The 15,975-nt window shown below is 54.4% G+C and overlaps 2 protein-coding genes across 4 annotated transcripts in view; both read left to right on the forward strand.

The window, feature by feature from the left end:
• The window catches only part of PRPF8 (pre-mRNA processing factor 8), a 33,694-nt gene extending 22,984 nt beyond the window's left edge, over positions 1 to 10,710 (forward strand). The window contains exons 27-43 of the mRNA XM_056126760.1: positions 169 to 304; positions 420 to 589; positions 728 to 857; positions 950 to 1,096; positions 1,264 to 1,424; positions 1,977 to 2,168; positions 3,266 to 3,503; positions 3,600 to 3,728; positions 5,398 to 5,511; positions 5,598 to 5,771; positions 6,057 to 6,250; positions 7,066 to 7,305; positions 7,401 to 7,542; positions 9,445 to 9,585; positions 9,711 to 9,850; positions 9,956 to 10,158; positions 10,370 to 10,710. Coding sequence (XP_055982735.1) covers positions 169 to 304; positions 420 to 589; positions 728 to 857; positions 950 to 1,096; positions 1,264 to 1,424; positions 1,977 to 2,168; positions 3,266 to 3,503; positions 3,600 to 3,728; positions 5,398 to 5,511; positions 5,598 to 5,771; positions 6,057 to 6,250; positions 7,066 to 7,305; positions 7,401 to 7,542; positions 9,445 to 9,585; positions 9,711 to 9,850; positions 9,956 to 10,158; positions 10,370 to 10,524 — 2,806 coding nt within the window. The 3' untranslated portion in view covers positions 10,525 to 10,710. The remainder of the gene's footprint in view (positions 1 to 168; positions 305 to 419; positions 590 to 727; positions 858 to 949; positions 1,097 to 1,263; positions 1,425 to 1,976; positions 2,169 to 3,265; positions 3,504 to 3,599; positions 3,729 to 5,397; positions 5,512 to 5,597; positions 5,772 to 6,056; positions 6,251 to 7,065; positions 7,306 to 7,400; positions 7,543 to 9,444; positions 9,586 to 9,710; positions 9,851 to 9,955; positions 10,159 to 10,369) is intronic.
• Positions 10,711 to 11,320: 610 nt separating this feature from the next.
• On the forward strand, positions 11,321 to 15,777 carry RILP (Rab interacting lysosomal protein). 3 transcript variants are annotated; one of them, XM_056127489.1, is made up of 9 exons: positions 11,321 to 11,575; positions 11,650 to 11,743; positions 11,826 to 11,932; positions 12,021 to 12,206; positions 13,018 to 13,166; positions 13,972 to 14,094; positions 15,027 to 15,107; positions 15,301 to 15,392; positions 15,424 to 15,777. In XM_056127489.1, the coding sequence occupies exons 1-9, from the start codon at positions 11,336 to 11,338 to the stop codon at positions 15,540 to 15,542; spliced, it is 1,191 nt and encodes a 396-aa protein (XP_055983464.1). In that variant the 5' UTR covers positions 11,321 to 11,335; the 3' UTR covers positions 15,543 to 15,777. The 3 variants fall into 3 exon arrangements, with proteins under 3 accessions (XP_055983464.1, XP_055983462.1, XP_055983463.1); XM_056127487.1 differs by having other exon boundaries at positions 11,656 to 11,743; positions 15,301 to 15,777; XM_056127488.1 differs by lacking the exon at positions 15,027 to 15,107 and having other exon boundaries at positions 15,301 to 15,777.
• Positions 15,778 to 15,975: the final 198 nt, after the last annotated feature.

The following is a 15,975-nucleotide window of genomic DNA, read 5'->3' on the forward strand; positions in this document are numbered from 1 at the left end:
TTGAGTGTGTGTGGGGGGTTGTTGAACCCCATGTGGACATTAGGTGTTTTATAGAGGCAAGTGGGTTCTGTGTGATCTTGATGAGTGTTGTTGGCCAGGGACAAACGAACTCAGTATAAACATGTTTAACTTGAATCTTTTTATTTTTCTTTCTTCCCTCTTTGGCAGACGATTGACTTTAGAAGATCTCGAGGACTCTTGGGATCGTGGTATTCCTCGAATCAACACCCTCTTCCAGAAGGACCGACATACATTGGCTTATGATAAGGGCTGGCGTGTTCGAACTGACTTTAAGCAGTACCAGGTATTTGGACGAGGCGGGGCAGGGCAGAGATTTCCTTTCACTTCAAATTTAAGTCATGCTGGGAACCTGGGTAGAATGTTTCCCAAAGCTTGACCACACCTGCTTTGCCATCTAGGTACTGAAGCAGAACCCTTTCTGGTGGACACACCAGCGTCACGACGGGAAGCTCTGGAACCTGAACAACTACCGGACAGACATGATCCAGGCCCTGGGTGGTGTAGAGGGCATCTTGGAACACACACTGTTCAAGGGCACTTACTTCCCCACCTGGGAGGGGCTGTTCTGGTGAGGATTCTCTTCCCCTCCTGGCGGCCCCTCGGGGAGCTTATCCTTCTGTGCCTTTGTGCTGGTGGTCTGGCACGCCCAGGAGGGAGGAGTTGCTCTGGGAAGTAACAGACCTCACTCCTCTCTTGTGCTTCCCAGGGAGAAGGCCAGTGGGTTTGAGGAATCTATGAAATGGAAGAAGCTAACAAATGCTCAGCGATCTGGTTTGAACCAGATCCCCAATCGTCGATTCACCCTCTGGTGGTCCCCCACCATCAATCGGGCTAATGTGAGTGTGACGGGAAGACTTGGAAGATGGGTTCCCCACCCTTGATTGTGTCCGGAAAACTGAAGTCCCTCTCTCTTCTTCTCCTTCGCCAGGTGTACGTGGGCTTCCAGGTACAGCTGGACCTCACTGGGATCTTCATGCACGGCAAGATCCCCACGCTGAAGATCTCCCTCATCCAGATCTTCCGAGCTCACTTGTGGCAGAAGATCCACGAGAGCATAGTGATGGACTTGTGTCAGGTGAGCTAGAGTTGAGGGCAGAGGCTGCCTCTGAAACCAATCATCTCGTTCTTTTGGGCACTCTAAGGACGAGAGTGGAGCCTGTGCCGTGTTACCTTAGGTTCTCCAAGCCTGTATTCTAAGTGAACTTGCAGAACCAATCCTGACTGGGTCATCTGTGTCACCAGGTGTTCGACCAGGAACTGGATGCACTGGAAATTGAGACAGTACAGAAGGAGACAATCCACCCCCGAAAGTCCTATAAGATGAACTCCTCTTGTGCAGATATCCTGCTCTTTGCCTCCTATAAATGGAATGTCTCTCGGCCCTCCTTGCTGGCAGATTCCAAGTAGGTGCCTCAGGACCAGCCCTTGACCCCCCGGGAACCCCAGTTTCCTTGCTGTTCTGGAGCTGTGCTTTAGAACCTTCCCTGTCTGTTCTTTCAAACATGGGGCCATTGTTAACTGCCCAAACAGCTGCGGATTCCCTGGGAGGTCCTTCTTATTTGGAGTAAGCAGATGACATAGTTTGGAGACCAAGGAGTAGTATTTGGGAGAATCTTGTTCTCTGTGTTTGTGGTTGCTCCCCCAATGGTATTTGAGGGACCTTGCAGTGCTGAGGATCAAACCCAGGGCACTTAACATACAAAGTATGTGCTCCAGCCCCTTGAGCTCTCTCCCGGTCCCCCCAGCAACCCCCATCTCAACTGCTTTTATTTGGGGTGTCATGTCCAGTGGTGCTTGGGACCGTAACAGTGGCGGGGATGCACACTGTGTCTGCAAAGCTTGCACTTCCCTGAACCATCTCACCAGTTGCTTGGGGAGAGTTGTGGTTCTGGAAATGTCAGTTGTGTCAGCAGCTTCCTGGAAACCTGGAGTTCTGACTCCTGTCCCCCCCTCAGGGATGTGATGGACAGCACCACCACTCAGAAGTATTGGATCGACATCCAGTTGCGCTGGGGGGACTATGATTCCCATGACATTGAACGCTACGCCCGGGCAAAGTTTTTGGACTATACCACAGACAACATGAGTATCTACCCTTCACCCACAGGTGTGCTAATCGCCATTGACCTGGCCTATAACCTGCACAGGTAAGTGGAGACCCATGGGCTTGTATTTCCCATCAGTCCCTTAGCTTAATGTCCATGTGAGTTTTGGTTTGCCTCTGTGAGATGAGGTTTGGCCCTTCCCTTCTCTGGATTATTCACTCTTCTCTGCCTCTTTGTACATAGGCAGATTCACGCCAGGCTGGTCAATTGTCTTATTTGTTTTTGGGTTTGTTCTTCTGTTGTTGTTTTATAATCTTGATTTTTGAGCCACCCCTGGCAGTGCTCAGGGGTTACTCCTGCACTGATTAGGAGTAACTTGTTATGGTGCTCAGAGATATGGGGTGCTGGGAACTGATTCCCGGTCGGCCCTATACAAAGCAAGCCCCTTACCCTCTGTACTGTCTCTCTGGCCCCTGATTGTCTGTTTTTTGGGGGGAACTACACCAGGAGCTGTTTGATTCCCTCCCAGCTGTGCTTAGGATACTTTGGATGCTGGAGTTAATTCTAGGTCTCCCACTTGGGAATGTGCAGCAGCCCATTGAGCTAGCTCCTGAAATAATCTTTCTTTCTCTGCCAAGCTGTGGTCCGTCTGATTTTTAAGACTGTTAATGTGGTCTTGATTTTTCTTGTGTTTTTTGGGGTGGCATTGGGCCACACACAGTTGTTTTCAGAGTTTCCTCTTGGCTTTGTGCTCTGGGGTTATATGGTGCCAGGGATAAAATCTGGGTTGGCTGGGCTGGAGCAATAGCACAGTGGGTAGGGCGTTTGCCTTACACGCGGCCGACCCGGGTTCAAATCCCAGCATCCCATATGGTCCCCTGAGCACCACCAGGAGTAATTCCTGAGTGCAGAGCCAGGAGTACCCCTGAGCATTGCCGGGTATGACCCAAAAAGCGAAAAAAAAAAAAATCTGGGTTGGCTGCATGTGAGGCAAGCACTTTACCCTGTATAAGATTTCTCTAGAACATCCCCCCCTCCCCCAGTTTGTTTTGGTGTTTTTGCGGGGGCTAGCACACCCTGGCTGTGCACTCAGGAATGACTCCTGGCAGTGCTGGGGGTTGGCCACGTGCAAGACAAGTGCTTTACCCACCATACGATTTCTCTGGCCCCTAATTTTTCTTGTCTCTTGACCCTCACAGTGCCTATGGAAACTGGTTCCCAGGCAGCAAGCCTCTCATCCAGCAGGCCATGGCCAAGATCATGAAGGCAAACCCTGCCTTGTATGTGTTACGTGAGCGGATCCGTAAGGGGCTGCAGCTCTATTCATCTGAGCCCACTGAGCCTTACCTGTCCTCACAGAATTATGGTGAGCTCTTCTCCAACCAGATCATCTGGTTTGTGGACGACACCAATGTCTACAGAGTGACTATCCACAAGGTGAGGGCGTGGGGGAGTAGTAGGGGGAATGGGATTACATCTCTGAGGCGGGATGGTTGTGTTCAGGCTGTGCTAACCAGCGTGATCTTTCTTTAGACCTTTGAAGGGAACTTGACCACCAAGCCTATCAACGGGGCCATTTTCATCTTCAATCCACGCACAGGGCAGCTGTTCCTCAAGATAATCCACACATCAGTGTGGGCTGGACAGAAGCGTCTGGGGCAGGTAGGTAGGGAAAGAGACCGTGGAAACAAGTAACCTCTATTCTTTAGAGCACGGGTATGTTTTTAAACTTTTCTTTTTTTTTTTTGCCTGGGCCAGGAGTATTTGGGGCCTTCGGGCTACACCCAGCAGTGTTTGGGAAACTGTGATGCTGGGTCCTGACTCCTCTAAGCCCTGTGGTGCTGGGTACTGACCCCTAAGCCCTGTGGTGCTGGGTACTGACCCCTACGCTCTGTAATGCTGGGTACTTTCTTTTTCTAAGCCCTGCGGTGCTGGGTACTGATCCCTACGCCCTGTGTTGCTGGGTACTGATCCCTGAGCCCTGCGATGCTGGGTACTTACGCCCTGTGTTGCTGGGTACTGATCCCTGAGCCCTGCGATGCTGGGTACTTATGCCTCTATGTGACTACATGTAGGGAGTGTGAGCACAGGCTTGACTTGGTGATGTTTTAGTTTCTTTGGGATCACACCCGGCAGTGCTCAGGGGTTTCTGACTCGTGTTGTTGGGCACCAGCCAGGGACTCTGTATACCAGGCAGACACTCCCGCTTTGAGCCGTCTCCTCGGCCCTCGTAGTTCTCTTGGTCAGGCTACCAAACATCATCTTTCTCCAGGGAATAACATTCTTAGGGTGTCACTCTGACCTCGTCTCTTCAGCCGGGGCACATTTCGACTTCTTAGATTAAACGGTCCCTGACTGGGGTGAGACCTACCCAGCTGCCTTTTCTCTTCCTTCACAGCAGGTTTCTCTTGAGGTCAGGTCAGGATTCCAGAGCTCGAAACCTTAATGCTCATCTCCACCTCTGTGAATTTTCTCACAGAGCTTTCTCCAGAGTAAATGTCCTTTTTTCCCCTCTCTCAGTTGAGCCCAGAACCTCACCCATGCAAATCAGGGTGCCCTGCCCATGAGCAATATCTGAGGCCCTTTTTTGCAGGGAAGGCAGAAGGTGTTGTTGGAGGTAGGGAGTGTTGGCCCATATGCATGGTGCTCAGGAGACCATATGGGGATGTCACAGCCGCAGGCAAGGTCATACTTAAACTTCGGTGCCATCTCTCTTGCCTCTGACCCCCAGTTCTTTTTTTGTGATCTTTAGTTATTTCTTTTTTCTTTCGGGGTCACACCCAGTGATACACAGCTTCTACTCCTGTTTTTACACCCAGGAATTACTCCTGGCAGTGTTCAGGGGACCATATGGGATGCTGGGAATTGAACCCTGGTCAGCTGCGTGCAAGGCAAATGCCCTACCTGCTGTATTATCTCCCCAGCCCCCTCTTTAATTTTTTTAATTCAGTGTATGGGGTATATCATTGTAGAGAGGGTTGTTAGTTTTGAACTAGCTTCACTCATTGGGGCAAGGCCATTTGCCATTTCTCAACTAGTGAAGTAGCATAACATTCTGTAACGATAGTCCATAGAAGCGCTGGAAGCTGAAGCAATAATGCAGAGGGTAGGGTGCTTGCCTTTCACACAGCCAGGCCGGGTTCAATTATCAGCATCCCATATGAGCACCACCAGGTGGGCAAATAAATAAATACAACAGAACACTTATAATAAGGAAAAAGAAAATGCTCAAACAGCATTTCTTAGAAGCACTTGGATTGGTGCAGGATTGGCTCCTCTGTTTGAGTTGATGGACGCTCATTTCTCTTTCCTTCTCTTACTTGCCCCGTAGTTAGCTAAGTGGAAGACAGCTGAAGAGGTGGCTGCTCTGATCCGCTCTCTGCCCGTGGAGGAGCAGCCCAAGCAGATCATCGTCACCAGGAAGGGTATGCTGGACCCGTTGGAGGTGAGGCTGAGCACAGACAGGGTCGGGACGGACGGGGCTGAGACCTGCGGGAGCCCTGGCTTATCACACGCCTAATCTTGCCTCAGGTGCACTTGCTGGACTTCCCTAATATCGTGATCAAAGGGTCAGAGCTCCAGCTCCCCTTCCAAGCTTGTCTCAAGGTGGAAAAGTTTGGGGACCTCATCCTGAAAGCCACTGAGCCCCAGATGGTTCTCTTCAATCTCTACGATGACTGGCTAAAGACCATTTCGTCTTACACGGTATGAAACTGTCATGGGAAGAGGGTCACTCGGAAGTGTGGGCCCGGGGACCTGAGTGGACCCTACATCCTAGCATTTTCCACTAGGGTCCCTCTCCTTAGCTTCAGGCTTCAGAGGGGACAGCGTGCTAGTCACTGCACATCAACTTGTCTCTCAGGGAAGGTACTGCAGCACCCTCAGAGTCAGAAATGGTCCCTGGATTCCCTGAAGGGTGAACGGACAGTCTCAGAGGACAGGAACACTTAAGTTCTAACCTAACCCCCGTGCTCCTGCAACTCTCCCCAGGCTTTCTCCCGCCTCATCCTGATCCTTCGTGCCCTGCATGTGAACAACGACCGGGCCAAGGTGATCCTGAAGCCAGACAAGACAACCATCACAGAGCCACACCACATCTGGCCCACTCTCACTGACGAGGAGTGGATCAAGGTGGAGGTGCAGCTGAAGGACCTCATCTTGGCCGACTATGGCAAGAAAAACAAGTGAGCATTAGGACGGATAGACGGAAGTTGCCAAAAGAGCAAAAGGGGCAAGAGTCATAGCACAGCGGATTTGCACTGGCCTTGCATGCAGGCAACCCAGGTTTCACCCCCAGCATCTCATATGGTCCCCTAAGTCCACCAGGAGTAATCCCTGAGTGCAGAACCAGGAGTAAACCCTGAGCTCTGCTGGGTGTGTCCCTGCCTGTGTGCCGCCTGACTCCTCTCTGCCAGTGTCACCCCAGCCCCCGGCTTTAGCAAAAGAAGTAGCTCTGACCCTAGTTTCACAAAGTTGCACACAGTTGGTCCCTGTTTGATCTCTGGCATCCCACATGATCCCCTGAGCATAGCCAGAAGTGATTCCTGAGTGCAGAGCCAGGATACCCTGAACACCATTGGGTGCGACCCCAAAACAAAACTAAACAGAAAAGAACCTTCAGTATCTGGAGCCCAGATACCACTTCGAAGTGTACACTTGCATATTCTCCCCTTCCTCCTTGTCATTGTCACAAGAAATGCCTGCAGAGCTGCCAGTGTCCCCTCAGTGCTGCTGGTACCTGTTCTGATGAAGAGCAGTGTTCCGGGGCGTGTAGAGGCCAGGCTCTGCTCGGGCACTGCTGTGGGGAGCAGTGGGGAGGTAGGGTGGCCTGATGGGTCCTTCTCTGCTTTTCACCTCCCTCACACGTGTCTCCAGAGGGTTGTCTGAGACGTGCGTTTAGGCTCACCTGTCTCACCAAGTTTCACACTTCCTCCTGAGGCTTTATGACTGAGGAGGCAGGATCCTTCGGGGTGACAACCACTGTCCACTATTCCCACAGTGTGAATGTAGCCTCACTGACACAGTCGGAAATCCGGGACATCATCCTGGGCATGGAGATCTCGGCGCCGTCCCAGCAGCGTCAGCAGATCGCTGAGATTGAGAAACAGACCAAGGAGCAGTCGCAGCTGACAGCAACGCAGACTCGCACGGTCAACAAGCACGGAGACGAGATCATCACCTCCACCACCAGCAACTATGAGACCCAGACTTTCTCCTCTAAGACCGAGTGGAGGGTCAGGTACGGGCAGGGCCACAACAGAGCCATGGAGGGTGCTTCTGAGGCCCCTGAGATACTGCATGGGAGAAATACTGACCTTCCCCTCCTGTCCTCAGGGCCATCTCTGCTGCCAATCTGCACCTGCGGACCAATCACATCTACGTCTCATCTGATGACATCAAGGAGACTGGCTACACTTATATCCTCCCCAAGAACGTGCTTAAGAAGTTCATCTGCATATCTGACCTTCGGGCCCAAGTGAGTCATGTGCTCGGCCAGGCCACAGAGCACTTGGCTAGTGTTGTTTTGGGTTTATTTTGTTCTGGAGGGTGGACTCCACTCCTGGCTCCCCTTGGGGCTGCATCTGGTGGTGCTCAAGGGTCTGTGTGATAGGGGCTTGAAGCTGGGCCTTCTGTGTGCAGTGCATGTCCTTGGGCTTGTTAAGTCACTTCACCAGCCCAAGTGTGCCCAGTGTTTCCGTGCCTAAAGCTCATCTGAGATTTCCTGGAGCTTGGGATGCTGGTTGCAGGCTGCGTGGATAAAATCACATACAAGTTTTGCCAAAACAGTGAGGTTTGGCGTCAAACAGTATCTAGCTATGGCAATTAAGAAAATTATACAGGGGGCCAGGGTGATGACTTCAAGGGCTGGAGCAATCCCCGGTGCTGCATGGTCTTCTTGGCATGGAACTGGGGGTAATGCACGCCCCGCTTCACGCCTGCCAACATTGGCAAGTGTGGCCCAAAAATGAAAGAGGAAACAGTGAATGGTGTCTTATACATCTGACAGTTACTGGAAGGGAATGGCAGATAGTTGGAAACAGGTTTGTTAATATGTAACTAAATAAGGTTTAAGGGTCAGAGAGATGAAGGACTGAGATAGATGTATGCTTTAAATGCAGGAGACCCAGGTTTAATCCCCAGTATCACATTACGTCATTTTATTACCCCTTATTCCCTCCCCAGTCTCTCCCTTGAGAGACACACACACACACACACACACACACACACACACACACACAATGATAGTGAGGCAGGAGTACCCCTGAGTATCTCCAGGTATAGTACAAAACCCAAAAAAAACAACAAAAACTTGGGGCATAAAAGATAGAACACTGAGTAAAGGCATTTTCCTTGTACGTGGCTGGCCCCAGTTTGATCCCCAGCTCCACATATGGTCCCCTGAGCCCCTCCAGAAGTGAGCAGTGAGCCAGGAATAAATCCTGAGAACTGACAGGTATGCCCCCCCAAAAAATTTTAAAAATAATTTTTTTTAAATTTGGGAGCCAGAGAGATGGTACAGGGGGATAGGGTGCTTGTCTTTTTTTTTTTTTTTTTAAGGGTGTTTGTCTTGCGCATGGCTGAACCTGAGTTTGGTCCCTAGCATCATATCAGGGTCTCTTGAGCACTGCTATATGTGGCCCCAACCCCACCCCCTAATTAATTTTTAAAAACTTTAACAGAAAATGCTTACACAACTTGGGGCTTAAGGAGAAAGGGTTAGTGGTGCATGCTTCTTATCTAGGTTCAATTCCAAGCACATCATGATCCCCACCACTGCTAAGTGTAGCACTGGAGAGCCCCGGACACTGCCAGGTTTGGCTCTGGCATCCCCGGCTCTGCTCAGGAGACCTCCCAAGGGGAGACCTCCTAAGGGGAAAATTTTAGCATAACTCATATAGTGGATTAGCGTCTAGAAATAAGAAAGTCATGGATACTGAATTTAAATAACTGTTGGAGGCTGGGGAGACGTCTCAAAGGGCTGAAATACGTGCTTTGTAAGTGGGTGTGAACTCTCCAAAATAAAACTGTAGGTAGTGGTAAAAACTATCAAAGTAGGGATTGGGATATGACTCAAGTAGTGGGGCATATACCTAAGGCATGCTCAGCCATTGCGTGATTCCTGGCATCTTACGGCACAACCAGTAGTAATGGCTCTGGTAGCCCCAAGCTCTGCTGGCCTGACCATCACCGGGAGTCATCACCCCCCTCCATAATAATAAGGTAATTTAGAAAAGGACTGGAGAGGAGATGCATCGAATGCTTGTCTTGCACACAAGCCAACTTGGATCCTATTCCCAGCACCCCATGTGCCCCCCTGAGCCCTGTCAGGAATGGTCCCTGAACACAGCCAGGATGGCCTTGACCCCCTTGTCTTCAGATTGCAGGATACCTGTATGGGGTGAGTCCGCCGGATAACCCTCAAGTGAAGGAGATCCGCTGCATCGTGATGGTGCCACAGTGGGGCACCCACCAGACTGTGCACCTGCCTGGCCAGCTGCCCCAGCACGAGTACCTCAAGGTCAGCGGTGGTGGAGACAGCGGGCTGTTTTCAGGGCGTGGGGGCGGTAGACACAGTGCTCATCAGTATGGGATTATGTCTGCAGAGGGCTGCCAACCAGCTTGTCTTCTGCTCTCTGCCTACAGGAGATGGAACCACTGGGTTGGATCCACACTCAGCCCAATGAGTCCCCTCAGCTCTCACCCCAGGATGTCACCACCCACGCAAAAATCATGGCTGACAATCCATCTTGGGATGGCGAGAAGACCATTATTATCACCTGCAGGTAGGCTGGGCTCCCTTGGGAGGAAGTATTGGGAGGGATTGGACAGGCTTTTCAGACAAGGCCCAGAAGGATGGCCTGAACTCGACTGCCCTTCTCCCTCTCCAGCTTCACCCCAGGCTCCTGCACGCTGACCGCCTACAAGCTGACCCCCAGTGGCTATGAGTGGGGCCGCCAGAATACAGACAAGGGCAACAACCCCAAGGGCTACCTGCCCTCCCATTATGAGAGGGTCCAGATGCTGCTCTCAGACCGCTTCCTTGGCTTCTTCATGGTCCCTGCTCAGTCCTCGTGGAACTACAACTTTATGGGTAAGTGCAGGAGCACAGGAAGTGGGGATGGGGCCAGGGATATGGCTTAGTGGCAGCTCACATACCATAGAGGATGGTGGGAGCATAGGAGTGAGGCTGGGGTTAAACCCTCACCCTGACTTCATGCTTAGGCCAGATCTAGTTTGGATCCGACCCAGGGCCCTGACGAGTCAGGATAGCCTCATTAAGTGGCTTTTTCTTCTACCTCAAGGTGTCCGGCATGATCCCAACATGAAGTATGAACTGCAGCTGGCAAACCCTAAGGAATTCTACCACGAGGTGCACAGGCCCTCCCACTTCCTCAACTTTGCCCTCCTGCAGGAGGGCGAGGTCTACTCTGCAGACCGGGAGGACCTCTATGCCTAGGCGTTGCCTCACTGCCCCCTACCACAGAACCCCCAAAGACTGGGACCTTTGGCCTCCACAGACAAGCTGGTGACATTCAGCAGCTTGGCCCCTTCCCCCTCTATTTTGTGCTTATTGTGTTGTTATTGATCTCCTGGTGTCTTGTAGCCCTGACGAAGTATAATAATAAATTTTGTATAAATAGGAGTACTTGAGGGTTTTATTTCCCCCCAGAAGGGCAAATTTGGGGGATGGGTTTAATGTGGGGCTTGTTCTCAGCCTTGAAGATGCAGGAATTGCTCTCCAGGGGCTGAGCTGGTGACCGGCTTTGGTCAATTTCCTTTTGGAAAGCTTCACTCCTTTAGGCATCTCTTGGAGCCTTTGGCAAGTGTTGAGCCTTGCAGTACCGGGGGCAGGTTCTCTGCAGCTGCAGTGCCAGGCTTTGTGGCTTGCCTGGGAGGGGACAGGCACCAGGACTGGACAGTGGCCCGCTGTCCTCTCACCTTTTGCCTGGTGAGCTTGGCAGCCACTGCGCAATGGTAACTCCAGACACGGGGGGCGGAGCCTGGACTAGGCACCCTGTGGGGAGGGCTTGAAAATAACCCCTTGGAGGCCTGGCGCCCGGCCCACCGTCCTACTTCCTGTGACCTTGGGGGCTAGTCGGTGCAGAGCGCGGGGCCCTCGGTCCCTGCCCGGGCCCTGCTTTCCCTGTTTGCCCCTCCCCTGCCCGCCACCCCGCCCTCTAGCTGCCCCATCTGCTTCCTGGGCCTGGGCTGCCGGGCTCTTTCCTGTCCCGCGTGGGGGTGGGGCGCCGTCGCGGGCTTGCGGGGACATGGAGCCCAGGCCGGAGGCCCCGGGCGCCCAAGGCTGGGGGCCTCGGGGCGCTGCGGCGGCGGGGCGGGGGACGGGCACGGCCGCGGAGCTCGTGTACCACCTCGCGGGGGCCCTGGGCACCGAGCTGCAGGAGCTGGCGCGCCGCTGCGGGCCCGAGGCGGCCGCGGGACTGGTGCCGCTCGTGGTGCGGGCTCTGGAGCTCCTGGAAAAGGCTGCCGTGGGGCCGAGCCCGGACTCGGTGAGTGGCGCCCCCGGGCCGCGCGGCTGCGGGGCGCCAAGAGCCCCGATTTCCTGACCGTCCCGCGTCCCCAGCTGCAGGTGTCGGCGCAGCAGGCCGAGCTGGAGCTGCGGCGGCTGCGGGAGGAGAACGAGCAGCTCCGCGCCCAGCTGCTCGCCGGGCCCCAGGGTGAGTGTGCCGGCCCGGCCCGCGCGGGGGCGGGGGCGGCGCGGGGCCGCCCCCCAGCTCGCCTAAGAATGCCCCTCCCCAGAGGAGCGCGCTCTGCTGCGGAGACTCAAGGAGGTGACGGACCGGCAGCGGGACGAGCTCCGAGCGCACAACCGGGACCTCCTGCAGCGCAGCCAGGAGACCGAGGCCGTGAGGGCGGGGCCGCGCGCGCCGGCGGCGGGGCGGGGCTTCCTGGGGCCTGCGCCGCCCCGCCCACCCGCTTCCGCTCCGCCCCCAGCTGCAGGAGCAGCTCCAGCGCCTCCTGCTGGTGAACGCGGAGCTGCGGCACAAACTGGCGGCGGTGGAGACCCAGCTGCGCTCGGCACGTGACCGCGAGAGGGAGCGGCAGCCCGTCCCCGAGCCCGCGCGGGAGCCGGGGCTGGAATCTGCGGGTACTGGGCCCTCGGGGTCCCCTGACGCGCCGGTGAGTGCCTGATGAGGGCAGGGACCCAGAGATTGATGTGCTGTTTAACTGGCTCCCCAGTAAATTTGAAAGGGCCCCCCAGCCCTTGCTGACCCAATCTCAGCCTGTCTGTTGCAGGGCTTGCCCAGTCACTTCCTCTAACCCTCCTGTGGTGGCCTGCGGGCCGGGGAAATCTAACCGGGGTATCCCTCACCTTCCGTGAGAGTGGAGGGACACACCTAATGATGCTGGGGGTTACTCTGCTAGGTGCAGTCACTCCGCATAGTATAGCAGGTAAGGAGCTAGCCTTGCACATGTTTGATCCGAGTTCCATCTCAGCATCCCACATGGTCCCCTGACAACAGTCACAAATGATTCTTGAATGCAGAGCCAGGAATAACCCCTGAGCATGGCTGGGTGTGGCCCAAAAAAACAGTTGTAGCACTGCCCTCCCATTGTTCATCGATTTGCTCAGGCAGGCACCAGTAACGTCTCCATTGTGAGACTTGTTACTGTTTTTGGCACATCGAACATGTCATAGGTAGTTTGCCAGGCTTTGCCATGCGGGCGAGGTACTCTCGGTAGCTTGCCAGGCTCTCTGAGAGGAGCAGAGGAATCAAACCCGGGTCATATGCATGCAAGGCAGACGCCCTACCCTCTGTACTATCACTCAAGCCCCAAAAAACAATTAAGGGAAAAAAAAAGGAGTCACTCAGTGCTTAGAGGACTATGATGCTGGGAATAGACCTGGACCACTGCAAGCAAAGCAGGAACTGTGCTGAGCCATCTCCCCCATGGAGGGGACCCTCTGACCATGCTTGTCCTTGTGCAGGTGGGTGCTTCCCAGCAACCAGGCTCCTCTTCCAAGGCAGAGCCATGCACCGGCTTCAGTCGAGAGGAGGTTGAGCAGATACTCAAGGAGCGGAATGAACTCAAAGCCAACGTATTCCTGCTGAAGGAGGAATTGGCCTATTTCCAACGGTGAAGACCCCAGCTGGGCGCCACTCACACTAGCTCCAGGGCCCCAGGGTCCCTCCTCCTTTGCTTCACTGATGTATTAGCAGTGACATGAACCAGGCCCTGGAGTACATGCATCATATAGCCCCTGGCCCCTGGGGTTTAATCCAGATCAGGGGCTGGGGGCACGGAGCAGTACTATGCAGAGTTCTCAATGGTGTCAGTAAAGAAGTGTTCCTGGGCTACAGATAGCTCAATGGGCTAAACACAGGCTTTACATGCAGGAGTCCCAGGTTCCATCCCAGCACCTCTTGGTCCTGAAGTACCGCTGGGAGCAACCTCAGGGCACAGAGCTGGGAATGGCCTCCAAGCACTGCCAAGTGTGGCCCAGAAACCAAAGAAGTGTTCCTAGGAGGGTTAGTACCTGAGCAAGGTCTGAGAGAATGTTAGATGAGAGAATGTTAGAGAATATTAGGGAGGGGGGTGCTGCAGTGATAGCACAGTGGGTAGGGAGCTTGCCTTGCATGCGGCCAACCCTGGTTCAACTCCCGGCATCCCATGTGGACTCCCGAGCACTAGTAGGAGTGATTTCTGATCACAGAGCCAGGAGGAACCCCTGAGCACCACCAGGTGTGCCTCCAAAACAAAAAAAAGGAGAGCACCAGAGAGAGAGAATAGAGTGTAAAGCAATAGAAAACAACCTATCTGTGTTTGATCCTGGTCACCACTCGGGGTGGCCTCCAAAGCAAAAGCAAAAACGGGAAGGAGACGTCCTTGAGGTGAGACCCCTATTCGCATCCCCCCTGCTTCTTCATTTCCCCTTCTTCAGGGAGCTGCTCACAGATGCCCGGGTCCCTGGCCTTCTGCTGGAAGCCATGAAGGTGGCTGTCAGGAAGCAGCGGAAGAAGATCAAGGCCAAGATGTTGGGGACCCCAGAGGAAGTGGAGAGCAGGTCAGTCCTGGGTTCCGGTTCCCTGGGTCCACCTGCCTTTCTCCTGCTGAGCCCACTAACCTGGCCTGGTCTTCCTGAACTCAGCCTCAACACCTATTGAGTGTCTGGCCCCTTTTTCCTCCTGGACCTTCCTGGTCATCTGCTGAATCATCCCAAGCCTGTCACCCCGGAACCTATTCATCTACCCTAATAACACACTGAGACTGTCTCCTAGCCTTGCCACATCTGGAGCCCGCGAAGCCGTCCCAGTCACCCCCAGGACTGTACAGAGCCTGCCACTCTGGCCTACCCCTCCTGCACTCCAGCCTGTTTTGGTTTGATCCAACTTTCTATTCTGTCTCTTTTTTGTTTTTTGGGGGGTTTTGTTTTGTTTTGCTTTTTTGGGTCACACCCAGCAATGCTCAGGAGCAATTCCTGGCTCTGCACTCAAGAGTTACTCCTGGTAGTACTCAGGGAACCATATGGGATGCTGGGGATCAAACCCAGGTCAGCTGTGTGCAAGGCAAATGCCCTCTCCTCTGTACTATCGCTCCGGCCCTCTATCTGTCTTGATCATGTCTTGGGCTTACTGGTGTGGGCTGGTCACCTCCTGAGCCTGCTGCCCTGAGCCTGGCACCCTTCTCTCTGGGTTCCACTGCCCCCCACAGGCTGTGCTTGTATGCTGATGCTGTTTCTCCATGCTCATTTTTCTGCTCCCCATCTTGGCTGGATCTGTGTTTTCTGCAACTGTGCTGCACCTTTGCCAAGGCCTGTGTCGGGCTGTGACACCAAAGCCTTAAGGCATCCTTCCTATATGCCTCACTTCATCTTCTCTCCAGCCTGGGGGCCTCTTAGTCAGCCTGCCCTCCGGCGCCGGCTCCTGGGGCTGTACAGAAACCGGAGCCCCGCTGTCCTTTGATGAATGGCTCCCACATCTCCTCTCTCTGCCTCAGCGATGATGAAGATGGCTCATGGCTCCTGATCTCCGGCGATAAGGAAGACCCTCCAGCCCCCGAGTCCAGAATCCAGAATTTGTATGTTGGGGGAGGAGACAGTGAGGGGGTAGGGTGCGGGAGGGGCTGCACTGGTTCTTCCCTGCATGCCCTTTCCTGCTCCCTGCTCAAGTCGCCCTTTCTGCTGGACTGTCCCCTTCCCGCTGCTCCTACCCTCGGCCCCGTGCCCCATGGCTCAGGGCACAGGCTCAGACTCTCGTGGTTGTCCCCGCAGTTTCGGCCTATGGTATCGTGGCACGGCAGAGGCCCCAGAGGCAGAGACCAGCAGCACAGCCTCCTGCGCTCAGGGGGCAGAAGAGGAGGCCTCACAGTCAACCACTCTGGTGTCTGGGGGCAGCCCCGCAAGCCCCAACTCCTGACCGGCCCTGTACCGGTTTCAGCGAACATTTGGGGGTGGGGGGGTCTCAGCTGTCCCCGAGGCCAGACACTGGAACCGGGCCGCAGATGGATGTGTGACCTCAAATGAGGACAGGGTTCCATTTTAACCGCATACTTACCTAGGCTGGACAGTGGAGGGCAGACAGGAGGGCCGCCACCTTCCTTCCCATGCCTTGGGGCCCAGCCCCCCCCCGCCCCCCCATGCAGATGAAAGCTTTTCCTCTCTCTTCCCCATCCATGGAACTGAAACCATCACCTGCCACTCTTCAGCCGATGGTCTGAGCTATCCTAATAAAGTCTACAATACCAGACACAGCTCTGCGTCTGTCTGTCTGTCTGCCTCCTCCAGCCATAGGGTGCGGGTGTCCTGAGTACTGCCTCGGTTGGTGTCACTGAGTCCTCCGGGCTCCAGCCTCCCATTGGGAACATGACCTGCTGGGAAGCCAGGGCTCCCCTGAGTCCCCACCCCCCTCACCCCAGCCCCCTGCCTGTCCCCATTCCCCTGGAACGG

Source organism: Sorex fumeus, unplaced genomic scaffold (assembly GCF_029834395.1).
Source record: "Sorex fumeus unplaced genomic scaffold, SorFum_2.1 ptg000063l, whole genome shotgun sequence".
NCBI lineage: Eukaryota > Metazoa > Chordata > Mammalia > Eulipotyphla > Soricidae > Sorex > Sorex fumeus.